Source organism: Macrotis lagotis, chromosome 2, assembly GCF_037893015.1.
Source record: "Macrotis lagotis isolate mMagLag1 chromosome 2, bilby.v1.9.chrom.fasta, whole genome shotgun sequence".
NCBI lineage: Eukaryota > Metazoa > Chordata > Mammalia > Peramelemorphia > Peramelidae > Macrotis > Macrotis lagotis.
Window position 1 is genome coordinate 30,697,673 of NC_133659.1, and position 27,590 is coordinate 30,725,262.

Here is a 27,590-nt window from a genome sequence, read left to right on the forward strand (position 1 = left end):
GGGGAGCCAATTTGAAGCAACAGCTTACTAGTAAATACCAATAAAACAGCTCTAGTAAGTTTCTGGTTAGGTCTTCCGGGTTACCTAATTTTATTTTATCTACATTAGAACTTTGGTTCTACAACATGGGCCCATCCTCAAATGGAGGACAGAGAACAGCTAGCCCCAAGACCGCCTGAAGGAAAAGAAAAGGTCCAAGGGAAGACCTTAGGCCCTTATGGTAGAACTTGGGACACTCCTGGGTGTCCAGAGGGGAGGAACTGGTTGCCTGTTGGGCCCTGTGTCAGCAGCAGGTACTTAACAAATGGACTAGTTTGGTTAGATGGATCAGTGGATGGAGTGGCAAGGTTGGAGTCAGGAGTTCAAATTCAGTTCAAATCCAGTTCAGATCTGACCTCAGACACTTAGTAGCTGAGCAAGGTACAGAATGCTGTTCAGTTTCCTCATCTATAAAATGAGCCAAGAAGGATGCCAGTATCTTTACCAAAAACAAGCAGGAAACAAAACCAAATGGAGTTCTTGAAGTTTGGGTTGGACTGGACAGACTAGCAGCTGGAACAGTATCTGTGGGCAAATTCAGCCTGTTTCCTTGCTTATAGCTGAGCCAGTCTCTCAGACCTTCATGGAACCCCATTTAGGTCTGTGTGGTCTCTCTCAGGACCTGTGAGGACTTCAGGCCCACAAATGATTCAGTGGACAGGGGCTCCTGTGGCAAAATAACCAGCCCACACCCATCAATCCATCAACCCACCTAACCATCAATGTGACAACCAGCCCTTAGTGACTGATGGCTGAGATCGACCAAGGCAGCCATAGAAAAGCCTTGTGGGTCAGAGCTTTCCCAGTCTACTGCCTCAGTCTACTGTGCTGAACACGACCCCTCTGTCTTGTGTGTCCTCCTGAAATTAAAAGTGAGAACTTCACTTTAGAGATCCAATTTCCTTTTTTTTATTTAAATATTTTCTTTATTGGTTTTTCCAATTCCATGCGCGGGTAGTTTTCATCGATCGTTTTTTGGGCAAGGCTTTTTAATGTATTTTCTCCCCTCCCTCCATCAACAGAGAGCAACGTAATATGGACTCTACCTGTGTAACCGTGGTAAACCCAGATGGTCACTTATGTCATGAAAGAAGAAAACTTCCTGAGCTGGTTTGGCTGTCAGTCTCAGCCTGGGTCCCTGGTCTTGACCCGTCCCTCCTTGGGGGCCTACATCTCCACCGTTCCCTCCTTAGGAACCAACGTGAGACAACCTCCCCAGAATGTTCTGGAAGAGTGGGCTTTGAGGATTTGCCCCCCCCCTTGCCCTCGCTTGGCTGCTTTACCCCTGCCGCACTGTCCCGGGGCTGTCCGAGCCGCCACGTCCCGCTCGCCCCAGGCCCCGGAGCTCCTGGGTTGTGGCTTAGCCCCAGGCTGCCCGCCACCGCCCGCCTGGGGTCTGAAAGCCAGAGACGGGGAAGTGAGGCCGGGCCGGCCAGGCTCTCCATCCCTTGATCGCCGTCGGCCCTCCAAAGTCCGGTCCTTGAGACCCCCCCCCCCCCCCCCCGGGGCTCGGGAGCCGTCCCCGGGGCCGCGGTAAGGCGTCTGCGAGGACTCAGGCCGGGGGCCGGGGCGGGAGCGGCGTCGGGGCGCGGGCGGCGGCCAGGCCCGGGACCCCGCGGGGCTGGAGGGTGCGGGGGCGCCGCCGCGGGCCCCCTCCCCAGCCTCCCCGCCCTCCCCCCGCCCCGCAATCATTTTCCGCTCCCCTCGGATGAAATTGCCAGAGTCTAATGAATCATTCGGCCCGTAATGGGCCGCGGCGCTTATCAGGGGCCGGCGGGCCCGCGGCGGCGCCTTATCTCGGCCGCGCACATGGGCCGCCCGCCCGCCCGCTCCGCCCGCCATGCTAAGTAGGAAGGGGACGTGAGGTGGGATTAGAGCGAGTGGGGCTGGGGCCGAGCCACCAGCGCCGCGCGCGGGGGCGGGGGCGGCGGGGGGGCGGCGGGGAGGGCGCCGCCAGGGAGGGGGCGCGCCCGCGAATGGGCCGGAAAATGGCTCCGCCACGCAGGACGGTGAGTAGCCCACCCGTGCCTGGCTTCGTACGGGGAGCCCCGGACCCCGCCGCCGCCCCCCGCCCCTCCTCCTAGTCCTCATTCCGCGCCCGGGCTATTTTCCCAGCTTCCTTGCCATAATGTGAGTGGGTATGTTAACCGCCGCGCCCCTCACCCCCAGCCCCCGGGCCCCCGCCCCCCGGACCCCCTCTTCCTTCCTTCCCCTTTTTTCCTTACGCAACATAGAGGAATGCGCTAGGCGGTGGTTGGTGTTTGCCTCCTCTTAGTTGTGTGCGTGCCGCTGGGTCTGTGCGGGCGTTTGTGTTTGCGGGGTGTCCTCCCGGCGGGCCCTCTCGTAGCCGCCACCCTGGGGCCAGCGTGTGTGCGCGTGGCCGTGTGATCGTCTGGGCTTGTCCTCTAGCCAGAGGAGCTGAGGGCTCGGGGTGTGGGTTCGCGTGGACTCTGGGGGAGTCCAACAGCCCGCGGGGCTGGGCTACCGTAGCTTTGGCCGGACTAGAACCTGGGGCCTCTTTCCTCCGAGGCAGGTTGCAAGTCCATCAGTGGGTGTACGTGTGTGTGTGTGTGCGTGTGCGTGTCCGAGTGGGGGGTGTCCAGGGCACCTCGAGGTGCCCTGCTTTATTCCCGACCCTGCTTTCCTGGGGGGCCGATGGCAGCTCGGAGCGCCGGATGGCCAGTGGAGGGCCAGTATCTTGGGCCCTTCCCGGAGCGGGCGGCTGGTGCCCTGGGCTTGGGGCTGGGGTGGGGCAGATTGGACAGAAGCGGCCCAGGGCCAGGGAGGAGTGCTTCCGACCCCTCCAACCTGGCTTGGCCGGGCCTGGGCTGCGCTTCCTCTCCGGTGGTTCTCGGTCACTACGGCCTGTCCATTTCGGACCTGCCCATCTCAGGGCTTTCCGGCCGGCTGGGCAGGAGCCCGGCTGGGCTAGGGTGGAACGGATGCCCGGACCCACCCACCCATTCTCACCCCATCCCACCCCCAAGCCCGGCCTTCCAGGAAGCCCGAGCCCCGCAATAGAATCATCCGCATCTATCTGGAAGGGATCGCTCTCGGGAGACAGCGGCTCGCCTGCCTAGTCTTTGCCGGGCTTCGGCGGAGATGTGCGTGGCCAGAAGAAAACGAAAGCTTGGGAAGGCTTTGTGTCTTCCCCACCTTCTCCGTCGTCTTGGGGAGCCCGCAGGGAGGGCGGTTCTGGGCCCCTGTCTGGCCAGGAACAAAGCATTTTGTGCAGAGGGTTCGTTCTCCCGGATTCCTTTTCCGCAGTGAAGGGAGGCTCCGCTTCCTCCCGGGCGGCCCGCTCCGGCTGCAGTGGGCACCCCAGCAAGCGGAGAGGGAGGGCTGGGAGCTAATTCTGAGCTAGCTAGCAGAGGCAGAAGTAGGGGGTCAGAAGGGGCGAGCAGACTTTGTTTCCCCAGCCCTGCCCCCCTGTTCTGTGGGAAGTCCGGATGCGAGAGAAAATAAGCTCCTTGGGAAAACCCGGGAAGAAGGAGGCAGATCTGTTCTGTAAGGCCGAGTCTACACAGGTGGAGGGAGGCGAGCCTCTTTATTGCCCCGAGATGCTGGTTCGCAGGAATGCCACTTCCAACCTTCAGTAAAATAAAGACCCTCGACTCTCCGCTGCGGGCCAGCCTCCCCTCTACCCTCAGCACCCCCGCCCCCTTTGCCCGGGATAATGCGGACAATGGTTTCCACTGGGTTAACCCTCCCCTTCTCACTGTAGCAGAAGGCACCCTTGCCTCCTAGGAGGGGTTCTCCGCGGCGAGATTGGGGGGGTCTTTTCGTTTTCGTTTGGGGAATTTTCCTACCTGAGGAAGCGAGGGGCAGGGAGGAAAGGGGAGGTATCCGGAGATGAGCCTCAGTGTTGAGAAGAAAGTGCTGCAGAAAAGGGAGTTATTATTCCTGTTTAAGGCATCACATAGGCACCGACCCGAGAAGCTCGAGTAATGGCAGCCGATGCCCTATTTAAGGCAAGCAACCCCTCGCCGCCCGAAGCGGGTTGGCTCGATTTCGGGTGTAGACCAACCCCAACGCGAGGCTGATGCAGCTCTTATGGAGCTTTGGACTTCAGTGAATCCTCTCCCCCCCTTCCCCATGCCCCCAAAGCCCCCCCAGCCTGCCCTCGTTCCGTTAAACGGGTCCTTCTCCAGAACCCCTTCTGCACCCATCTTACCAGACTGGCAACGAGTAGCCCCCGCCTCGGCCTCCAGTGCCGGGTCTGCCCCGGATCCCTCCCTCCCTTCCCAGTCTGAGCTTGTTCTATCTGCCCCATGGTGTCTAAACTCTGCCCCAACCTTCCGGGCTCCAGGGGCTGTGGCAGGATTTCCCTGGGCCTCCTTCTACTGGTGCCCCCTGGACAGCCCGGGCTGTCTCCCAACCTGGGCAGTCGGACACACAAAGGAGAACCCGCCCCTGGGAGCGGGGCTGGAACCGGGGCTGGAACCGGGGCAGCCCAGGGCCAGACCTAGCTGGGGCCGGGGGCCTCGCAGGGCGCTAAGACTCCTCGTCTGCCCTGGAGCAGGTCGGGGTGTCACTAGGGTGGGAGGTACTTCTGTTTCTGATTGGCGAGGGCTGGCAACTTTTGTGGGGTTCGAGGACCCAGTAACGCCAAAACCCCCCTCCCGTACACACTAGCCCTGGAAGCGGGATTTTGCTCAGTGGGGCGTGTTTTCTATATCCGTCCAGATCCCTGGGGCTCGGAGGGGGACACGTGGATAACCGGCAGAGAAACTGACCTCTCTCTCTCTCTCTCTCTCTCTCTCTCTCTCTCTCTCTCTCTCTCTCTCTCCCTCCTCCCCTCCCCTGATCTTTCCTGGAACCTCCCGGCCCTCCTCGCTTGGCAGGCTTAGCTGGAGTAGGCCGCTGCCATTGCCTTCCACAGAGGGAGGTGGAGACCGAGACCCCGGCTAGCCCTTTCCCTCCTACCAGTCCGTCCCCCGAAGTGGGGAGAGGTGGAGAGGCGGCAGTTAGGAACCTGCCCCTTTAAATATGCCCCAGGTGAGTTTGCTTTTTGGTTGGAGTCGGTGGGGGAGGGGAAGGGACGGTGTGTCTGTGTCTCTGTATGTTGGGAGGGGCAGCCGTTAGACAGAGACGAGAAGCTCTTGGGGACCAGGGAGACCCCAAGGTGGGAGTATTGATGATAGAGGAGGGCAGTGTTCAGGACTACTCGACTTCCTGGTCCTGCAAAGGAAGCGGAGAAGGAATTCTTCCCTCCGCCTCAGGAAGGACCAGGCATTCCATAATAATACAGTATTTACGCAGAGCAGTTTCAGGAGGCGGGTGGTGGCGGCGGTGGTGAGGGTGGTGAGGGTGGTGAGGGTGGGGCATCACCCTGATGAGCAGGAAGGGTCTGACTTCGAAGCAGCGCTGGGATTCAAATAAATTCAATAGATTTCTTTTTTTAGCTCTGACACCGATCTAGGCAATAGAAATACAAAATGAAAAACAATGCCCAACGACCCCTTGTTCTCAAAAATGCTTTCATTTTACTGGGGAATAGAATTCGTCAGTGAAATATGAAATCACGGGTAAATGGAGTAAGAGACCCTTGTCAAGGGGAAGATGAGGAAGGTTTCCCTTAGAGGCTGGCAACTGTGGGGATCTTATCAGAAGCTGAGGAGTCTAAGTATGATGAGGAGAATGGTGGTGGGAATAACCATGCAGAAGTTGGAGAATTAAGGTGCTGGTGCTGTTGAACGAGGAGGGTCATGATGAGCAGGGTTTGGAGGATTTGCTTCTGGCTTTGGTATTGATTCATTGTGTGACTTTGGACAAGTCACTTTCTACTTTAGGTTTCTTCAATTTACTCTTTTGTAAAAATTCAGTCTAATTCAAGAAATAATTATTAAGCATTTAAGTTTCTGTGCTACCTTTGGAGTTATTAAAAAAAATAAGAGGTAATCCAGATCCAGTCCTCGAGATTACACCCTTGGGGGGAGATAGACAAGTATACAAATCACCCTTGCTGAGGAGAAAGTGACATAAGTTAGAAAAAAGGGTTAGGCAACGTGCTGTGGGAGAGGTGTTAGGGTACTGCAACACTTTCACCTAATTGAATTGTCCCTGCATTAGAGAAAGCTTCCTGGGCAGAGGTCCCTGAGAGCTGAGGAGTCTCCAAAGTTTTGGTAGAACCACTTATATTGGCCACATTCTATCCAAAATTCAGATTAACCTGAGGGTGCATGTGTAGAGCCAGAAGAGCAATCTGTGTTAGAAAACCTGGCCCTGGAGGTTAGTGTTAGAAAAGATTCTGCCTTGGGGTAGACAGATATTTGGGGGCTTTCATTACCCCGTCTTCAGAATCATCCAAGTCAATCTGACAAAAGTTGAAGGTTTTAAATGGTTTTCCTCCTCCTTTCTCCTTCTGGGTATTTTATATTAACCACCCAAACAGTTTCCATCAGGTGGGTCCTGTCTCTCTGACAGCTCAAGGGTGGGATGCTCCTCAGGATAGGGAGGACAGGCAATGCAGGTCTCTGTAGAACCCTGTACAGTGCTTGCTTATCTGGGTGAGCTTGGGCAGATCAAGCCACCGAGTGGGAAAGTGGAGGTAAGAACTATGCCCTCCCGCTTACCTGAAAGGAACGTAGTGAAAACAATAGGAACAGGTTCTTTTTTACTTTCTCCTAGTAGTGAAGACATTTTCTAATAGTCTAAACTACTCAGTTGATTAAAACAAAACAAAGACATTGTTTTGAGGGAAGAAGACAAATCAACAAAATCCGACCCTTTCTTAAGAAATGTACCATTTCTTGAGGGTGAGAGAGGAAGAGGCACAATTATTTCTAAGCTCCATCATAGAGATCATATCCAGTCACATTATTTTATAGCTGAGGAATCTGAGACCCGGACTTGAGGAGGCCGGCCACCTGATTAGTAAGTCACTCATTCAACAGGTGTCAGTGGGGTAATGCTGAGCTTCCAGTCCATTCCAGGGGGTGTGTGACAGGGCTGGAATGCATGTATAAGAGCAGCCCCCCTCCTAGTTATGGAAAAGATCAGAGCTTCATGAGACTTTATAGAGACTTTCGAGTCTAAACTCATTTTCTAAACTGAGAAATTGAAGTGAAGGATGTTTGGAAAAGCTTGAATCCTGGGATCACAAAGGCAATATGGCAGAGCTGGGATTTGATCCCAGGTCTCCTGAGGCTGAACCCGATTCCGGAGAGACTAATGCCCATAGAAAACAATGGCCGCGGGAGTGGATGACTGGGATGTCATTAAGGAAGAGCACAAAGGAGGAGATGTGAATAGAAAGAATCCTAGGTTTTTTTCTGGTAATTTGAGTTTAAGACTAGCCCGGATACAGTTTTCAAAATGTCTGTCCAATTGATTAAATTGCTTTCTTCCACTGGAACTCAGTTTCCTCTTCTGTAAAACGGGGTTTATGTACTCAAAGGATTGCGATGAGGAAAGCATTTTAGGACTGCTTCTTTTTATTCTCCTCCTCCTCCTCCTCCTCCTCCTCATTCTCATTCATCGTGCGAACATTCTGATGATCCTTGTGGGGAGTTTTCCCGCACTGTAGCAGCCCTCCTATTTAGAGTCTCACTCCCACTGTCCCTACTCCGCCCCCCCCCATTGTCCCCTTTAAAATAAAAACCAGGAAACGTTTCTCCTTTTCGAGTCTTCAGATTAGAGGCCTTGCACCGGTTTAGGGAGCTTGACCTAACCACCCTCCCGCCTAAGGATAAGGAGGTGGAGAAAGCTGTTCGAGGTGGGGGGAGGTGAGAGGGTGGAAGCCCCTGGCTGGGGGGGGGAGCTAACGGCTCCCCGAGATTACCCTGCCCTGGGCTTGGAGTCTGACTCATTTGGCCAAAGTGGCTGGACACCCACTGGGTCATTCACCCCCTACCGGGAAGGTGCTGCCCAGGCTGGTTTGGGAGGAGATCGAGCTCAGGGTCCCCCTTCTCCTTCTCCTCCCCCTTCTCCGTCTAGGCTCAGGGAGCAGGGCCTGGCTTGGATGATGGCCGGCAGCTTGGGGACCCCTTAGCCTCAGCTGCCTCAGCTCCTATACCCGCCTGGGGTGGGCGCTTCTAGCAGCCATGGGCCATTGTCTGGGAAGCTTCCTAGACAAGCACCGAAGGCCGACCTTTTCTCTCCGGACCTGCCTTATTTTTCGTTTCGTTTCGTTTTGTTTATTTTCTTTAAAAATTTTTTAAAAAAAATTTATTTTACTTTCATCAGAATAAAATTAAACAAATTTAGTTTAGGGCTCAGTTTCTTTAGGAAAGCTTCTCTTCAAATGCAGAATGAGGAGAGCTTTCTGGCCCGGAGCCGTTAAGCCGGAGCCTTGAGAGGGACCCTGTTAGGGAGAAGCTGGGGAGCCAGGCTCAGCTTGCAGCTGGTGTGGCAGGCCCAGGGCCGGAGCTGGGCAGAGCCGAGCTGGATTGGGAGGCCGATCGAGTACCAGTTGTCTCAGGCCACCCCTGACGTCTGAAATCGATCGGCCTTCCTGAGGTTACATCCCCCCCCCCCCCCCAGTCCTGTCACCATCATCAGTCAGTTCCCCTGTGGTGGTCCGATCCACGAACCCTTCCTAGCGGGAACTCTTCTCCCATTTCCATCTCCCTTTCTCTTCGTGTTGACACAATTTCCCCATCTCGACCCTCCCCGTCCCACCTTCCACTCCCTCTGAGGGTGACAGTGCAAGCGATCTTGCCTCCATTTTCTTAAAAACCAGACAGGTCTGATGTCAGGTGGACCACTTGGTGCCAGGACTCACGGCCTGCAAAGGGCAGAGACGGGATTCGAACCCAGGGCTTTCCCGACTCCACCAAGCTCAGTAGCTGAGAGCCAGCCTGGCTTGGATACTTCCCTGGCGATTCCGTTTTTCAGTGGAGATTCCTCACAGGTCGGTTTGGGAAGCGCGGGGCAGTCGTGCGCCTAGGGAATTCCCCAACCTGGGGAGCAGCTATCATTCCCTTGCCAGGGATGCAGGGGCATTTGGCCTCCTGCCTCTCTGGAGTCTGAGCTGGAGCGCCCCGGAGCCCAGAGCATTCTCCTCCGAGTCCAGACCAAGAGCCTGTTCTAGACTTTGGTTGTCAGTCCCCAGTGCTCGTCCGCTCCCGCTTGGTTCGAATCCCCCAGCTCGGCTTCGGGCCTAGCTCCTCCCCTGCCCGCAACCCATGGCCCTGCCCCGCACCTGGGGATAGCGAAGGAATCTGCGTAACGCGGGGGGAACCGGGACAGTCCCTGTCAAGGAGCCTTTTCTCCTCCCGCCATCCAGGCAGGTCTGACTCAGGGCTGACCCGGTCGTAGACATTGTTGGCGCCTTTCGGAACCTCGCTTTGAACGCAGTGTTTCGATGCCTGCCCACTCGGAGCCCGGCCCCTGGGCGCCCTGTGGGTGGGATCTGACTCCGCTGGATCAGCGGGGTGTGGGTGGGCAGGAGGCGAGAAGCAGCATCCATGAGAGGATGGGGAGAGAGAGGGGTTCACAGAGCTGCGGGTTCGGTTGCGCTTGGCACAGTCAGCCGCGCACTCGGATCGCTGGAACCCCCTTAAAATTATATTTGAGTTTGTGGCTGAGTGTTGAAAACCTTTCATGGAGGTGATTAGAAAAATCCAATCAAGCATCACTTAGAATGAGGGTTTGGTTTCCTCCTAGCTCGCCTGGTGCCGCGGCCCTACTCGATGAACAGGCATCATGGAGTAAGACTCTAGATAAAGACGTTTTTCCAAAAAAAAAAAAAAGGGTATTTGAGGGATGAGGAGGCAGGTCTGTAGTTTCCCCAAGGAAGCGAATTGTGAACCAATACTCCTGTCAGCTGAGAAGGGCCCGTGTAGACCAACTGGACTCGTTCTGAAGTCGGACCACTCCTCTCTTTTTCCTCTCCCCTGGTTTATGTTGGAGTCTGGTCTGAATGGGCATAATTGCTCCCCACTCCGCGTTACCCGCATGGCCACGGCCCCAGCCCCTAGCAACATCTCACCTTGCCCCCCACGCGGGGTCGTGTGTTTGGATGGGAGGGAGATGGTAGGCCAAGGGTGGGGAAGGGCCACGGGCGGGAGGGGAAGGGGACAGAGTGGAGGGACCGAGGAGGGGAGACTCCTGCTCTCCCTCCTGTCTTTGGTTTCCTCGGTTCATCCTCCGTGGATTCTCGGACCGATGTCCCCGAGGACTCTGGAAAAGGTGGAGAGCTGGGACCGGGAGAGGAGGGGTGGGAGACAGCGGGGGAAAGGGGGATTAGGGAAGCTGGGGGAGGGGAGGTGGAAGAAGGAGGAAGAGGAGAGCGTGGAGGGGGTGAGAGCAGGCAGGAGGAGGGGAGTGGGGCAAGGGGAACCGGCGGAGAGGCGGGCAGGCAGGCAAAGGAGACTTGTCCCCGGCTTCTGCGCCTCTCTCCCCTTTGCCCTCCAGGGCCCCCCAGAACGGATACTGCGCCTCTCCGGAGAATTCGTCTTTTCCGTTTTTGCCTCCCTCTGTCGGTCCTCTCCTTTCATTCCCGTGAAATAATGAAATAACCCCCCCCCCCTTTCTTCTGGTCGGCTCTTCCCCCCTCCTGGTGTGTCTCCCCCTCCCCGTCTCTGTCCCCCGCCCCCGCCCCCTCCCCGGGTCCCCACGCTTCCTGTCCCCGCCCGCGGGCGCTGCGTGTCCGTCCGTGTGACCGTCCGTCCGTCCGTCCGTCCGCTCGCGTCTGCCTGTCTGTCTGTGTCCCTGCAGGATGATGGAGCGGCAGCCAGCTGAGCTGCCCCCCAGTGACCCCCCGCGGGATGCGGCCCCGGGGACTAGCGGCGGCGGCGGGGGGGGCGGCTCCGAGCCCGAGCCCGAGGCCGAGCCCCGCATGGAGCCTCCGCGGGCCCCCCCCCACCTCCTCCTCCTCAACGGCGTTGCCAAGGAGACCGGCCGGCCGGCCCCCGACCCCCCCGTCATCGAGCTGGCCCCCCGCCGCGGCCCGGGGGGCGGCGCCCGCGACTTAAAGGGCCGCGACGCGGAGGCGCGCCAGAGGGTGCCCACCACGGAGCTGTGTCGGCCCCCCGCCCCCGCCCCGGCCACGGCGCCCGCCCCAGTCGAGCCTCCCAGCGACGGCCGCATGGTGCAGCTGAGCCCCACCGCGCTCCCGGGACAGGCGGCCGCCGCCGCTGCCGGCAGGGCCATGCTCTACGGGCTCGGGCAGCCGCTCGCCTCCCTCAGCAGGTTGGTGCAGACGGCCCCACGCAAGGGGGAGGAGGGCGGAGGGGCCGCCAGGCTGGGGGGGTGGGCACGCGTGTGGAGGAATGGGCACGGAGACTGGGCATGGGGACACGCAAGGAGGAACGGGGGCCAGAATGTGGGCATGGGGACACGCAAGGAGGAACAGGGGCTAGAATGTGGGCATGGGGACACGCATGGAGGAACGGGGGCCAGAATGTGGGCATGGGGACACGCAAGGAGGAACGGGGGCCAGAATGTGGGCATGGGGACACGCAAGGAGGAACAGGGGCTAGAATGTGGGCATGGGGACACGCATGGAGGAACGGGGGCCAGAATGTGGGCATGGGGGCACGCATGGAGGAACGGGGGCCAGAATGTGGGCATGGGGGCACGCAAGGAGGAACGGGGGCCAAGATGAGAAGATGGGAGCCAGAATGTGCGGGTGGGTCCGCGTGTAGAAATGGGGAATGGGGACCAGAATGGGGGAATGACGCTAGGCTGTGGGAGTGGGGGCACAAGTATAGGAATGAGGGCCGAGATATGAGGGGGAAGCCAGGAAGTGGGGGTGGGGGACCAGAATGTGGGGTTGGGGGCCAGGATGTGAGGGTGGGAACCGAAATAGAGGAGAGAAGCCTGCCATGTAGAAGTGGGGGCCAGGATGTGGCCATGGACGATCAGTATGTGAGCCCAGGGATCAGACTACTGCAGAATGGGTCTGTGTGTTTGGGGAGGGGGTGGAGACTAGAGGGAGCATCCAGGAGGGCGCCACCAGGCCAGCGGAGCTCTGCGGACCTTGACCCTTGTAATGCTTCTGAGGTGGTGGGTTGCTACTCTGTTGGGCAACGCGAAGCCCCCACCTATGGGTGATCAGGCTCCCTATTATTACTGTTTACGATAACTACAGCATTACTGTTTTAGGGACCGACCAGTGCATTACACTTGTGTGTTCACATCTGTATTTTATGTCAGTGTGATGTGAATGTGTGGCTGCCTGCAAGGCAAGCAAAGGCTTCGATTCGTCTTCCTGTCCTTGCCCTCCTTCGTTGCACTCTGAGTTTGTATCTAGCCTTTCTCAAACCCTACCCTCGGTCACTCTTCTTTCTCTCCCTCCTTTCTCTCCTCTGTCCAAGTCTACCTTCCTCCTCCTCCTCCTCCTCCTCCTTCTCCTCTTCCTCCTCCTCCTCCCCCTCCTCCTCCTCCTCCTGTTCCCCACCCCCCTCTGCCCGTTTCTGTGTGTGTCTCTGTGTCTTTCTTTTTGCCTTGATCTGATCCTCCAGCTGATCTGTGTGGCTCTCTCTACTCGCCTCTGCCCTTTGCGTGTCTTCCTTTCCATTATGTCCACCCCTCTATCTGTCCGGGTCTCATTTCCCATACTTGTCTGCTATTCGAATAGGTCTCCCTGGCCGCTCCAGGTCGCTCCATCTGAATGATGGAAGAGAGTCAGATGGCAAATCCTGGGGACAGAGAGGCCTCCTCTCCTTCCTCATCTGCCCAGCCGAGCTGTGTAACTGAACTCTGCCTTGATCCCACGCCGGTGTTAGCCCGGGCCTTCTTTTCTTTCAAGGTTCTAAAGTTAATAGATGCCCCCCTTTATGTGGGGGTTCTTCTTCCTTATCCTCCCTACTCAACTTAGCAGGGAGCTTCTTGGGAGCCCTTGCTGACCCTCGACTCATCACAAAGGAGCCCTAGAGAGGAAGATGGGCAAGGGGCATAGGGGCCGCACTTTAATTCGCAGTCTCGACTCCCTGCCCTGTGTACGTGACGACCTCAAGTCGTAGATGATGGAGGCTGGTATAGCTGGGTTGTTTTTTTTTGCAAGGCAGTGAGGTTAAGTGATTTGCCCAAGGCCACACAGCTAGGTAATTATTAAGTGTCTGAGGTCGGATTTGAACTCAGGTCCTCCTGACTCCAGGACCCGTGCTCTATCCACTGCGCCACCTAGCTGCCCCCAAGGCTGGCATATCTGATCCCGCTTCTCCTATCTTTCCTTCTCTTCCCGACAGTGGGTTTTTCGGGGAGCCAGACCCCTTCCCGGTGTTTACCAGCAACAATCGAGTCAAGAGGAGACCCTCGCCCTACGAAGTGGAGATCAATGATGGTAAGTGAGTCCTTCCCTGGGCTTCCTTCTACCCTGCCCCTCCCTCCCCCCCCCAAAAAAAATTCAAAAATTCTACAGGAGTTGAGCTATTTGTTTTATAGTGAGAGTCAGGGAGCAGGTCCTGCTGGCCTCAGAGCCAGGAAAACCCGAGTTCAAGAAACCCCTCAGATCTAGCCTGGGTACAGGGCAGACCCGAGGAGTCCCTCCGCCTGCTAGGGCTCAAGCAGCTCTCTAAAGCCGGAAACTGGAGAAGGTTACTTAATCCCGAATTGATGGAAGTCCAGCTGTGAATTCCCCTCCCCCCAAATCATTTGTAACTCTGGAGTGCCCCCTGTAATACGTATTCATAGCCAGACACATTTATGTAGACAGGTACGCATACAGAATACATCTGTATATGGAAATGGCTTAATAGAATTAATAGAATCACAAGATATAATATTAAGATAATTATAATATAATATAATATAATATAATAATTAATATAATTATTTGCCCAGAGTCAGACAGTTGGTGGGCTTGAGGGAGCATTTGAACTCCGAACTTTATGATTTCAATACATATATAATTATTGTATTCAATATGTATATTCACATCTACATGGAATTACATATATTCCCACATACATATCTATACATGCAAATACATGCATCTCTACACATGTATATATATATATATATATATATATAGCTCTAATATACTATTCATCTATCTATCTGTATTTAAATGTACACACACACACACACACACACAAACACTAGAATTGTTATTTCATTGATGCATTGATGTGGGAAACTATGAATGCAGATGCTCCCTCTGACAAGGAAGACTGGCAACTACTCTGCAACCTGAAGTCTTAGACAGTGATTTCGGGGACCCAGCAATTTTCAGGGTGTCACACAAGCAATAAGTGTCAGACTTGAGCCTAGGTTTTCCTGCCTCCAGGTCTGCTGTCTACCCCTGGTGTCTCTCCTCTCTTCTCCCTTCCCCTTCCCTTTCCTTCTTCCTTCTCCTCTTCCCTCTTCCTCTCTTCCCCTTTTCTCTCCCCCTTTTCCCCACTTCCCTTCTTCTCCTTCGCTCCCCTCCCCTCTTCTTCTCTCCTCTTTTCTCTTCCCTCCTCTCCTCTGCTCCTTAAAAGCACTATATAAACACCAGTTGCTACGATTGTTATCATTAGTAATCCTCACTGGTTCTTACTGGCTGTGTGACTGGCTAAGTCACTGGAAAATGAGGATAATATTCTTCAAACTGTATTTTCTCATAACTATCCAAGTTATGAGGAAGGCACCAAAGCCCTAGAGAATCAAGATCCCCCCCCCTTTGTCTCAGTGTTAAAAGAGAAGAGCTGGTATTTCTATACACCTCTTTTAGACTTAACTGGTACCTTACCTATAGTTCAATCTCACAATAATCATTTGATGTAGGTGGTATTATTTCCCCCCATTTACAGATGAAGAAACTGAGGCTGAATGACCTTTAATAACTTTCCCATTCTCAGACGACAGGTGGTCTTGAGGGAGCATTTGAACTCAGATTTTTCACATCCCAAGCCTTAGACCCTAGCCTTTAAACCATCTCTTTACTTTTGAAGTTTTCCTGATGATCATTCAGTCATGGGGTGAGGTTGTGTGGATTAGTGAAAGTGAGGGCAGAGGGAGGAAATGGGCAGACAGTCTGGAGTTAAACTATTCCTGGTAAACGTTGCCAGATTAATCAAAATTAAACAGACATCAATTAAGGATCTCCAATATATGGGTTTGGTAGAGCTACAAAGCTTAACTGAGACAAATGGAAGGGCAGAAAATTCTTGCATTCAAGACTGGCTTATAATTTAGCTTCCCTTGGTCTATAGTTCGTTCCTTCCCCTATATGGCCCCAATATCATCCATCAGTGCGTCTTCTCGGGGATAGGTCACCCTATCCTACTCTTTACCTTCTCGGGGTGGGGAGCAGAATACTTATGGGGAGATTCCCTCAATTCCCTTGGTTTAATTTACTTAAATTTACTTTTTGCTATTGGAGGAGATTGTCCCAGTTGGTTGTGAAATTGAAGGAGACATTGTTCTGCTAAGAACAACATAGTTGAGTCAGAGAAAAGAGCCCCGGGGGAAGGCTGGGGATGGTGACTTTGTCAAGACCCAGACAGGAGGAGTAGTTTAGGGATGTTTGAAGCCTATGAGGAGACCAGTTTTGCTAGAGGGTAGTGACATAAAAGGACCCTTAGTAGGTTGTAATTTGACTGAAAGGGGAGGGAGGGATCAGGTTGGGGAGGGTCTTGAATGGCAGGTCTAGGACTTTAGACATTGCCTGGTGGGTCATGGCTTAGGGAGGGGAGGGTCAGCGCTGTAGGTGTGTGACTGTGAGTTCCACTTGGGTTTTCATTTACAGAAAATCTAGTGTACTGTTGAATAGGGAGAGTAAAGGGGGGAGGATTAAATTTGAAGGAATTTAAAAAAACCCATCCCTTTAATTCAATAACCAGCCTATTTTGTGCCAACTCTTCCATTTGTGCCACACTCCTCCCAGGGAGACTAAGAGAAGCAGAGAGGAGGAGATATAGGAATCAAGAAACAGGAAAAAGTGGGGACATGGAGAGAAAGAACAAAAAATGGATAGAGAGAATGGGGAGTGAGAGAATAGAGAAGCAAAGGAGGGAAAGAAATGAAAGAAGACACTATAATTTAATTAACCATGCGACTATGGAAAAATTAATCTCCTCAATGTCCACATCTGTAAAAACAAAGCAAAACGAGGGAGTTCTTTTTAAATTCTATTCCTAGACACAACGGACATTTGTGAGATCCCTACTATGCACAGTGCCTTGTTCTCCAGGTCTGGAAAAGATGAGGAGTTTAAATCTTGCACAGCAGATGAAGCTAGGTCTTTGATTCCAAGACTGCCACATCTCTTTTTTCCTGAGGTTTTGGAGATCTGGGCAGTGAGTAGAAAGAGGGGTGTGTGTGTGTGTGTGTGTGTGTGTGTGTGTGTGTGTGTGTGTGTATGTGTGTGTAAATTAGTGTGTTAGGGAAGACTGACAGGTGGAGAGCATAACTGTCTCAGTTGGCTCTAAGTTCCCGTTTCACAGCCAAATGGACCTGTCCTATCCAGGGGTCTGATGCCCTGGGATTAATTTCCATTTCCTTCTGGGGACAGCCCAGCAGGTGTGTTGTGTTTTTCTGTCCTGGGCCTCAGAGAGCAGGAAGTCCAGCTTGATCCCTGTAGGAAGGGCTTTGGAGGAATCCCTCAGGGGCCTTGGTGTGCTGGTCTCACTCCCTGGGGCAGTATTTCATTCATCAGAAAATTTGTTTTCCCACAGTCAGAGGGAATGAGACCAGAGAGAGCTGGAAGAGACTTTAGAACGAGAGTGTCAGACCTAGAAGGGTCTGGAGAACATAGAATGGGATGGAAGGGATCTTAGAATGTAAGATGTTAGAGCTTGGAGGGGTTTTAGGATTCTTTCCCATTGATACTATCTCTGTAATCTTAGGCAAGCGACAGCTTCTCTGGGTTTAGGCTTTCTCATCTATGAACTGAAGAGTTTGGATTGAATGACCTTTAAGGTCCCTTCTAACTCTCAATTTGAGATCCCTGGATTGAATGATCTATAAAGTAACTTGGAGAGACCTTAGACCTGTGAATCCCAACAATGAGAAGAATTCTAGATTAAAAAAATAGACCACCTGAAAGAGGCCTTAGAAAACAAAACAATGACTGTCAGGTCAGGAAGGCACCTGGGAACAGCAGAGTGGAGAGACTCTTCAGAGATCCTTTTCTTTACAAATCACCGATACTAAAGGACAGAGTCTTCAGGACTTTAACCTGAGGGGCTTATGTCGCAGTCCAGAGAGACAGAGAGACAGAGAGAGAGACAGAGGGCAAGAGACAGAGAGACAGACAGAGACAGAGGGACACAGAGAGAGCAACAGAGATACACATATACACACACAGACAGAGACAGACAGAGAAGTAGAGGGAGCTAGATATAAAGAAACCTAGAACCAGAGTAACATATAGAAAAAATTGAGGGAGATAAAGACAAAGAGAAACAGCAAAGAGAGACAGAGACATCTGGAACAAAACAAAGCAAAAAAATCATTAGACATTTTTTGTGATGCTCAGTAACTGTGTGACTTTAGAGCAAGGGGTAGGTACCAACAAGGTCATAGCTCAATCAACTCTTGGAAGATTAGAGAGCTTCTAGTCTAACCCACTAATTTTATTTTAAATATGAAGAAGATGAAACCCAGTGAGATTAATGTGAGGTGGCACAATGGATAGCTCACTTACCTTGCAGTCAGGAAGATAAGAGTTCAAATGCTGCCTCAGATACTTTCTAGCTGTGTGATTCTGAGCAAAAGTCAATTAATTTCTCATTCTCAGTTTTCCCATCAGTAAGATGGAGATATTAATAGCAGCTACCTCCCAGGGTTGACTTGGTAAGATTGAATGGCTCTGTTACCTCTCCCCTTGTACTCCCTACCAGGCCCTCACACCAAGGTCGTTCGTCGCATCTTCACCAATAGTCGGGAGCGGTGGAGGCAACAAAACGTTAATGGGGCATTTGCTGAGCTCCGAAAACTTATCCCGACCCACCCTCCAGATAAGAAGCTCAGCAAAAATGAGATCCTTCGTCTGGCTATGAAATATATCAACTTCTTAGCCAAGCTCCTCAATGACCAAGAGGAGGAAGGCAGCCAGCGGGGCCGAGGGGCCAAGGACCCCGTGGGGACTGGTGGAGCTGGCAGCGGAGGAGCTGGGACAGGACCTGGGACTGGGCCAGCTACTGATGATCTCCTCCATGATGCTCTCTCACCCAACTCCAGCTGTGGCAGCTCCCTGGATGGTGCTGCCAGTCCTGACAGCTACACGGAGGATTCTGAGCCGAAGCACCCAGCTCGAAGCCTCCACACTGCCCTATTGCAAGCTGATGGCACCGGCCCACGATGATGGGCCCTGCCAGAAGGCTGCCCTTGTGGGGTTGGGGATGGTGCAGACTGGGGTTCAGCATAGAGTTAGTGGATAGAGCAGAATTTTGGGGAGTGGGGGAAATGGTCAGTCCAGAGGCTAGGAAAAGACTGGTCTGGAAGTAGGGGGATGGATAGGATGACCTTTCTTAGGCCTGGTTCATCCAACTGAACCTTCTATGTCACATGCCATGGGAATTGTGTATGTATGGTCAGAGGTTGAAGTGATGTCTTTGGTGACTCTCCCCCTCCTGGATCCTTGGATTTTACCTTTGGCCCTGGAGTTGGTATCTCTATGGCATATCATCATGTCTGTGGACAGCAGCATGGTTGGTAGCATATAAGGACGAAGACTCAGCTCTCTTCACTCTCCTGTAGCTCTGTGAACCTCTGGACACCTACCAGCCCCGCCCCCTACCTGATCCCCAGAACCAGGTCTAAGGCCCTAGGAATTCCCTGTCTGCCTGTCCTTCCCCATAACACTGAATTGTGCTGTTTCAGACTCTGGCCTTTGGGATGGCCTAAACCCCAGTCACCCAGACTCCTGGACTTGAGAGTTCTGCCCACTGGTGGTCACTTGAGGAATGGAGGCATGGTGGGGAGAGTGGAAAGTCAACACTTTCCAGATGGGAACTTCTGAGCCCTCCTATGGAAGGAAAGGTACCCAGTGCTCTGTCCCATTCTACCCTGCCCTCCCACCACCATAGTCTGCAGCTGTTAAGTGATCACCTCTGGTCCATTGGTTCCAGAGTTGTGAGTATCCTTCACGATCAGTCATTATCAGAACACTCATGGCATAATCACAATTATGCACAGTCACCAATGTCTTCCCCAGTGGAAGACCTGGATAATTCAAGACTCCAGAACAAAATGCATTTGCCTGGTCTGGGAAAGGAGCTAGTAATTCCTTCATTACTGAATGTTAGCATTTTGGATCTAGACAACATAGAAATTCAAGTAGGAAGGTGGAGTGATTGAAGGAGTTGATTACCCTTGACTGGGAGTCAGGAGACCTGGGTGGTTGATTTAACTGTATTTACTGACTTACTGTGTGGCTTTGGGTTCCCCTTTCAAGGGATTCAGCTCCCTCCTCTGATGGGACTGACTAGGTGGTCTTTCCAAGCTCTCACCTTCCCAGAATCTGCTCCCAGCTCTGCTGCTCATAAGCCCTGTGACCCTGGACAGCTGTCTTCCAATGTAACATGGGGGCCTTAACTCTGACAGTCTTTAAAGGTTCTATCAGTTCTGCTGTTCTCCTGCCCTGACTGGTGATGGGACTTGGGAAACCTGGTCATATATAAGGAGAGCTGGACCTGAAGAGGCTGAGATCTGTATCTATGCCCTTCCAGACATCAAATCCCTCTGTGTCCTTGAACAGGGATGAGTACAGATTAGCTTGGGAATGAATGGGGACTCCCCTGAATGAGCTGATACCTGGCCTGACTTGAAGGCAAGACTCTGAGCTCTTCTACTCTTGGGATATCCACAAACAGCCTTTGAGTGTCCCAAGCCTCCAGCAACTCCCTTTATGTGACAGGCATGCTCCTAAGAAAGTCACATGTACATTGAATTTTTGTAAATCAAATTCTAAAGGACTCTTAAAGTGTCCCTTTTTGTAAAGTGAAGAATTCTTTTTGTAAAGTGAATTATCACTCCCTAATTTGTCTTATGTGTAAGATCGAAAGGTTGGACATCAGGTTTTCATAGAGTGAGGGCTGCCTGTAGCTGTACTGGAGAAAAAGGCCTCCAGTATTTGCAAGAAAACTCCAGTCCCCCTTCTGTCTCCTTCACAAGAGATTTCTTTTCGTGATCAGTGATCAGTGACTAACTACAGTTGGAACAATCAGATTTCTTGAACTCTGACCACATCCTAATACTTTACCTACAGTAGGCATCAAGGTACAGTTGTGTATAGGGAGCTTAGATCACCTGTCCACACTTCAGCATTGCTTGTCTTTGATGGTATGGGAACTTTGACCTGGGCCTGAAGAGTGGTTTTCCCTTTTTTTTGGGGGGGGCAGGTAGCAATATTCTGACTTTGTAGGAGGCACTGAAGTTCTCTCAGTGTTTCTGTGCCAACTCTTTTTTGAGCTCCTGGACCCTCTTTCAATGACTTGTCTTGATCATTTCCATTTTACAGTCTTCAAGGTAGGGCTGATCCTTTGCTATCAGATCGTCTCCCTATTACAGATGAAATTATTTTGCCTATGGTCATATGTCGGTTGGAAGGTGGAAACATGGCCCCAGTCTCTCCTGGGGCTCCCATTTTTCTTGTACTTAATCCCTTAGGCCCTCCTTCTTGGTGAGCTCCTATTTTCCAATGCAAAACTGCTATCTAGAGATTTAGAGAGTAGCTTGGGACTTGGTTCCCAGCTTCAACAAGACAGATTGGCCAACAAAATGGGAGTGGAGATCGGTTAGGCTTCTTAAGGGGAGCAAGAAGATACTTGGTAAACTGGAATCATGTGGATAGCCAGATCATAGACTGAGGCTGTGGACTGGATTCTAATCCATACTTCCCTTCTTAGTTGCTCCTTCCTGGGCCTCAATTCTCCCATGTGACAAATGGGCAGAATCAGAATCAGAATCTCATTTCCCTACCAGGTTGGTCACGAGGGTCACTGGAGGCTATGTATATGAAAACCTATTGGGGAAGATTAAAGCCTAGAATAAGGAGTGTTACTATGAGCATCCCTCCCAAAGGTGGGTTTTTTTCCACCCCAGGCATGTACCCATTGGCTTTTGGTATAGCTAAAACTTCTGAGCAATGGCAAATTCTCTCTTGGTCTCCACACAAGTAAATTACCCAGATAATTTTAGACCCTGAACTATTAGTCCTGCCTGAACTCTCTGGATAAATGGGGTCATTAGATGTTGGTCAAGGGATACGTTTGGACATCTTTGCTCTTTTAGGCTGAGGTGTGTATCTGTGTATGGGGAGGAGAATGGAAAGGGAAAAGGGATTTTCAAAGAATGAATCAGGTTTGGGGGGGAGAGCATGGGAACAGATCATAATCAGTCCAACTTGATCCAGTGTGGGGAGATGGCCAAGGTTTTAATAGAGATTAAGAAGTCATTTGATTTTTCCTTTCTCCTGGTAGAAATAAGAAAATTCTAAGAATAAGACTAAAACAAATAGGAGGACAATTCAGTTCCATAGAACAAGCATCCATTAATTAAGCTGTGTGTCTGACACTGTGTCTATTATTGGGGAAACAGACAAAATGAAACAATGCCTGCCCTCAAGAAGCTTCAATTCTGTTAGGGGAAAATAGAACTGATAATTCAAATCAGTGTTAGCATAAAGAACATTCTAAGGATAATGGAAAAAATGTCATGATAGGAAACATACCACGAACAAAGGCTGATGTGACAATTTGGGGAAATTGTCTATTTTTTCACTAATCTTCTCTCTTTTTCTGTGTGTATGTGTGTGTAGCTGAAAGAAATGATGGTACAATCTTTATAAATTTCTCCAAATGAGACAAAAACCCAGTGACTGTAGTCTATCAGCTACATTTGGTCTCAAGTTTTGGGAATGGGTCTAGTTGTACTTGTGATTTCAATGGTACCTGGTCCCCTGGGAGCCCAGAATTCTTCTGGTTCCTGCCCAATGTCTGTGTACGTACATGGTTCCCCACATTTTCTGGGGTAGCTCCTTGGGTCCATGTACTGGATGGGATGATTTTGGCTGGTCTCTGCATTCTCTTGCAGAGAGGGAGTAATAACCCTTGGTACTGTTGTCTTGGAGGACCACTGAGGCAGGCACTGGGGAGTGCTACTCCAGGAGAGAAAAGGCCTTTTGGTGGTGACAAGTGTGCTTGTACTTGTGTGTGTGTGTGTGTGTGTGTGTGTGTGTGTGTGTGTGTGTGTGTGTATGTGTGTCTGTGTGAATATTCACACAAGCGTTTATGTATGAGGAATATATTGGGGATAAGATTTCTAAATAAAAGTTTTACAGAGTGGCTGTGACTTCTGGTCAGTGGTATCTTTGTGCTGGGAAGGGTGGAAAGAAGGGAATGCTTTGTATGGTTGGGAGAGCTCTTGGGGGGAAGAGAGAGACCACTGGACTGCCTGTCTAAGAGGGGATTCCTATTCCAGGACAAGTCAGAGCAGATTTTTTCCAAGGTCTCTTCCAGTTTCCATATTCTGAGATCCTATCAGTTAGCTCTGAAGGTTAGAAGAAGGGTTAACTTTGTCCTTCTTGGTCCAAGAGGGTGGAACCAGTAGAGAAGGGGGATTTAAGGAAAGCCTGTTACTATCAGAGCTTTTAAACAAAGAATTCCTCATCCTTGGAAAGCACCTGCCAAAGATGAGGGGAATCATGCTCAGGAATGATTTGGAGTGGGACCAGTAGCCCCTGAGGTCCTTTCTTATTCAGAATTCAGTGATTGCTTATTTCTTGGCCAGCCATTCTCCTTTGCTTCCTTCTCTCCAAACAGTAGAAATAGGTTGGGAAACAAGAGGAAGGACCATTTTGGTAGTGCAGTAAAGTTTACAAATTCCTTTTTTGGGGGGGCAGCTAGGTGGGGCAGTGGATAGAGTGCCAGTCCTGGAGCCAGTAGGACCTGAGTTCAAATGTGACCTCAGATACTTACCTAGCTGTGTGACCTTGGGCAAGTCACTTAACTCCATCACCTTGCAAAAACTAAAAAAAAAAAAGAAAAAGGAAAAAATAAAATCCCTTTTTTCACCACCACTTTGCAATGGAGGCAGTTCTAGAAATAGTATCCTCATTTCATAGATGGGGAAACTGAGGCAAATGACTTGCCCAAAGTCATATGACTAATGTGTGTCAGAGCATGGATCTGAACCAGTTCAGAGGACCTGAAGGTCAGAGGTCAGGTCATCGAACCTTTGACAAGAAAGCATATTTCACTATCCCTCTGGGTTACCACCCTGAATGTGGAATGATGGAGGCAAGGGAGTCCATGTTGAACTCTCTCTCTGACTCTGTCTCTATACCATCCTTTGTTCTGCTTGGCTTGAATATCCAAAAGTCATTCTAACTCATAAGCTTTGCTGCTTATTGACTTTGGGGCAAATCTACTTAGAGTCACCAGATTTTAATATTGGAAGAAATCCCAAAGAGCAACTCAACACCACAGAAGGTTGAAAATGCATCCAGGGTGAGTTAAAATTGGCTGCTGAAATCCTTTACAGCTTGTCGATTTGGTCACAAATTCTGCTGCTTTTGTCTGGAGTAGGCCTGCTGGTCCTCTTCCCCTCCCCTTTGCTATACATGAGGTACATGCTCCCTGATTTCATCTCCTACCAGTTCTATGATAACTACTACATTAGACCCTTATTCAGAAAATGTCATATAACCCAGGCCCCCTAGACTCAGGGCCTTTGGCCAGAAAGCATATCCCATGGTCCTTCTGGATTATCACCCAGATTGCAGAATGATGGGGGCAAGGGAGTCCAAATTGAACTCTTGATGACTTTTATCTGCCCACACACTCATCTGTTCTGCTTAGCTATGAATATCAAAAAGCCATTCTAACCTATCCTACCACCCAAATTCTACCCTCATTTTTTTTTGACAAACTCTTGCTTTGTTGATGGGACAATGAGGACCTAGAAAGGGTCAGAATAAATATAGTAGTGAATGGCAGAGCTATTTAAATCCATGTACTTCAGGATTTAATTTCCTTAGCTGTTAAGTAAAAGTACTGCAATTAGTTGGTCTGCAATGACTAATTTGTTAGCTGTTCCTACACTCCCAGTATCACCCATAACCAAAGACCCAGGGTCTCCTAAGGATACCGGATTCATGTGGACTAGGCCTCATCTTGAGGGTCATTTTCTCTCTCCAGCTTGTTGTTCACCCCTGGAGTTTTGTCCTGGGGGAAATCATCACAATATGTTTAGATTTCCTCCCAAAGCTTGTAAAACAGGATCCCCTCTATACATTTTCAGCATTAAGTATGGGTGCTGGGTAAAAACAGCCTTTGTTTTATCCTGAGGAAGACTGACTAAAATGAGGCCTAGTCACTGGAACCCATGAACAGATACAGAAAAATACTCAATCAAGTTGTCCATTGTTTTGAAGGTAAACTATTACTCCAGACCATAAGATCCAGATCTCTTGTCCTGAACAGTGTGCCATTTGGTGTCAGAGCACAACTCTGCCAGGGGTTCTCTGCCTTTTCCCTAAAGTACTTGGTTGAGGAGGAAAGTTCCTGATTAATTCACCTATTTGGAAATTTTTGAACTTGGGTAATCTTAGCCTTGAGTTAACTCAAGTCAATTAAGCCCCAAGTCTCAGGAAGTCCATTTCCAGTTCTTACATTTGGTACCTACACTTAAGAAAGGAAAATCAAAGGTAGAGGGAACCTCAGACCATGTAGGTAAGTACTAACTGCCCCTCACTGTTTCCTTCTCATGTGTGTGTTTGTGTGGTGGTAGTGGAGAAGGAAGGGGGGAATGGGGATAGTAGGGAGGAAGCCCCACCCACAACCCCTTGCTTCATCATAGACTGAAGAAAAGGAAAGGACCACAAGTCATTTCACAGATTTAATTTATTGATTGTATAAATGGAGCAACTTTTCCTACAAAGGCCTGTTCCTCCTGACTGCCAATCATCACAAAGTTACTGGAAACTAATCTGAAAATCCCTCCTTCCAATAATTTGAAACATTTATGCTTCTGAAGTTATTAAAGCTTAGAGACTTTTGGGGAATTTTGTATGAGTGTATACATTTTTTATAAAAAATAAATATAAGGTAATTCTGAGAGATCTCCAGTAGTTGTTAGGCATGGAGAGGTCTAGAAAGATCTCCTGTAGGAGATGGCATCTGAGCAATCTTGAAGGAAGCCAGGGATTTCAAGATGGAAGCAAGGAAGGAAGGTATTCCAGTATGGAGATAGCCAGGGCAAAGACACAGAGATGGGAGATGAAGGATTGTTTGTTTGGAACCACAAGGAGACCTGGTTGACTGCATCAAAGAGTAGAAGGAGGGAGTAATGCATAAGAAGACCAGAAAGTAGGAAGGAACCGGGTTGGGAAGACCTTTAGATGCCAAATAGGAGAGTTTACATATGGTAATAGGTAGCCACAGGAATTTATTGATCATAGGGAGGGGTGGCAGTGGTGGTGACATGGTCAAACCTGTGTTTTAGGAAGATCACTGTGGAGGAGGGACTGGTGTGGGGAGAGACATGCAGCAGGGAGACCCACCTGCAGGTTATTAAATAATCTAGATCTGAAGTGATTGCCTGCATCAGGGTGAATGGAAGTAAAAAAGCATAGGTTTAGAGGTGAAGTAACTTTAAAAGTCTTCTGATCCAACCCCCTTATTTTACAGAAGAAGAAACTGAGCCACCAGGATGGGAGGGACAATTGGAAGTGAACCTGTGGTGGCGAATGGCAAGACTTGCTAACAAATTGGGTAAATGAGAAAGAGGATTCAAGAATGATATTGTGAACTTGGCGGACAGAGAGAATGCCATTCTATTGGCAGAAATAGGGAAGTTTGGGAGAAGGCTGGGTTTTTCAGAGTGGAGAGGGGAATAAGTTCTAATTTGAATATGTTGAACTGGAGATGTCTATAGAACATCATGTTTGAAATATTCCAATGGCTCAGAAGAGAGATTTAGGCCAAATTTAGAGATCTGACAATTATTTACTTGGATATGGTAATTGAATCATTGGGAGCTGATGAGGACACCAAGAGAAAGTACATTGAGAAGGGACCCAGGACCAAACCTTGGGGGACACCCAAAGTTAGTGGGAGTAATATGGATGGTGAACCAGCAAAGGAGACTGAGGATGGGCCAGAAAAGTAGGAGGCAGAGGACCAGGAGAGAACTCAGGAGGAGCTAGAGGTTGGTCAGCTGTGACAGATACTGCAGAAAGTGCAAGGATGGTGAGGATTGAGATAAGATCAGCAGATCTGGCAGTTAAGAGATCTTTGATAACTTTGAAGAGAGCAGTTTCAGTTGAGTGATGAGGTTAGCTAGCCAGATTGTAGGGTTAGTTAAGAAGGCGAGGCGCTGTTGTAGAGGGCTTTATATTTTAAGGAGTTTGATTGAAGAGAAGAGAGAGAAGACAATAGCTGGCAATAACTGGTAGGCTGTTGTCAGGATTTAGAAATGGGGATTTTGCTCTCATGATCTCAGTATAATGCCTACTCCTTCTCTAGTTCTGCATGGAGTCCGCTGTCCTGATGTTTACTTGTTCTCTGTCCTTCCCCAAGTATTGGGGATTCAAGATTAGGTGCTGGCTAGTTTTGGCTCAAACAGAAGTGGCAACTTGGCCTCCCTCTCCTGATGGAGTCGTGTGAGGGAGGAGATCACAGATGGTCAGACTCTGGAATCCAACAAGAAAGCAAGAGCCAAAAGGCTTGTTGGCTACAGTTATTGTGGCCCAAGATCCCTTTTGACATCACAGAGGGGAGGATCTTCAGATGAAGAAATAGCCCTGACTCTGTGAGATTTTGGGATTTCCATTTTCTGGAAGGGCAGGTAGAGCAAGAACCTTCTCTGTGGGGTAGGTGTTTCTCCTAAAAAGGGTCAGAATCCAGAAAATGGAGGCATTGATTGTTGACAGCCTTCTTAAAGATTTTAGCCACAAAAGGCCTAAGAAATATGGAATGGTGACCGGGATGAGGTGGATCGATTAAGAGTGTTTTAAGGATAGGGGAATTGTGGGTAGGTTGATTGGCAGGAGGGAAGCAATCGATTGACATGAAAAGAGTGAAGATAAGTAAGAAAATAGGGATAGACAGAAGGATACAATCTGCTGGAGAAGATGGGATGAAATGGGATCCCATGTCTAAATAAAAGAGTTTGCCTTGGAAAGAAGGGCCTTCCCTTTTTCTGAGAAGGGGCTGAAGGAGGAGGAAGTATCAGAAGGTGTCTTAGTGATGTGAGATGAAGATAATGGAACAGGAGGGAATTTTTCAAATGGCCTCAATTTTTTTTCCAGTGAAATATGAAACTAAGTACTCATTTGAGAGAATGAGGGCAGGGGAGTTATGGAAGCTTTAAGAAAGGATGAGAAAGTTAAGGAGAGCTCATGTGGCGAATGGCATGGTAAGTCAGTTATGAAGTCTGAAACAATTACCTTGCTACATTAAGTAAGTCCAGTAAAGTTAATGTAACAAACTTGTAGTGGAATCAATTCTATATCATAAGGCCTTCCCAGCATTGACATTATGTTCTTTCTTCTAAACTGTCTCCCCAATCTGATATATTGTGTTTACTTGTTGGCGCTGGGGTAAGCTTAGTCAGGTAAAGGTTGGATTAGATACTCTTAATTAAACTTTAAAAATATTTTTATTTAAGGCAATGGGGTTAAGTGACTTCGCCAAGGTCACACAGCTAGGCAATTATCAAGGCTCTGAAACTGG

At 50.3% G+C, this 27,590-nt stretch overlaps 1 protein-coding gene and 1 long non-coding RNA gene across 5 annotated transcripts; one reads left to right on the top strand and one right to left on the bottom strand.

The window, feature by feature from the left end:
* Positions 1 to 1,979: 1,979 nt before the first annotated feature.
* On the top strand, positions 1,980 to 22,124 carry TAL1 (TAL bHLH transcription factor 1, erythroid differentiation factor). 3 transcript variants are annotated; one of them, XM_074221498.1, is made up of 5 exons: positions 1,980 to 2,048; positions 4,884 to 5,037; positions 10,702 to 11,175; positions 13,176 to 13,270; positions 17,754 to 22,124. In XM_074221498.1, exons 3-5 carry the CDS (start codon positions 10,703 to 10,705, stop codon positions 18,215 to 18,217), a joined length of 1,032 nt encoding a protein of 343 aa, XP_074077599.1. In that variant the 5' UTR covers positions 1,980 to 2,048; positions 4,884 to 5,037; position 10,702; the 3' UTR covers positions 18,218 to 22,124. The 3 variants fall into 3 exon arrangements, with proteins under 3 accessions (XP_074077599.1, XP_074077600.1, XP_074077601.1); XM_074221499.1 differs by lacking the exon at positions 1,980 to 2,048 and adding an exon at positions 2,090 to 2,169; XM_074221500.1 differs by lacking the exon at positions 1,980 to 2,048 and adding an exon at positions 2,112 to 2,177.
* LOC141512501 (uncharacterized) lies at positions 3,021 to 4,837 on the bottom strand. 2 transcript variants are annotated; one of them, XR_012475519.1, is made up of 3 exons: positions 4,335 to 4,837; positions 3,849 to 3,918; positions 3,021 to 3,629 (listed from the first exon to the last, which is right to left on the bottom strand). It is a non-coding gene; the product is annotated as an uncharacterized LOC141512501 (long non-coding RNA). The 2 variants fall into 2 exon arrangements; XR_012475518.1 differs by having other exon boundaries at positions 4,214 to 4,837.
* Positions 22,125 to 27,590: the final 5,466 nt, after the last annotated feature.

Bases quoted from the DNA above. Each gene is read 5' to 3' on its own strand.
- TAL1 (XM_074221498.1), top strand. From the start codon at position 10,703: ATGATGGAGCGGCAGCCAGCTGAGCTGCCCCCCAGTGACCCCCCGCGG. The intron at 11,176-13,175 runs GTTGGTGCAGAC...TCTTCCCGACAG, and splicing joins CCGCTCGCCTCCCTCAGCAG to TGGGTTTTTCGGGGAGCCAG. The intron at 13,271-17,753 runs GTAAGTGAGTCC...ACTCCCTACCAG, and splicing joins CGAAGTGGAGATCAATGATG to GCCCTCACACCAAGGTCGTT.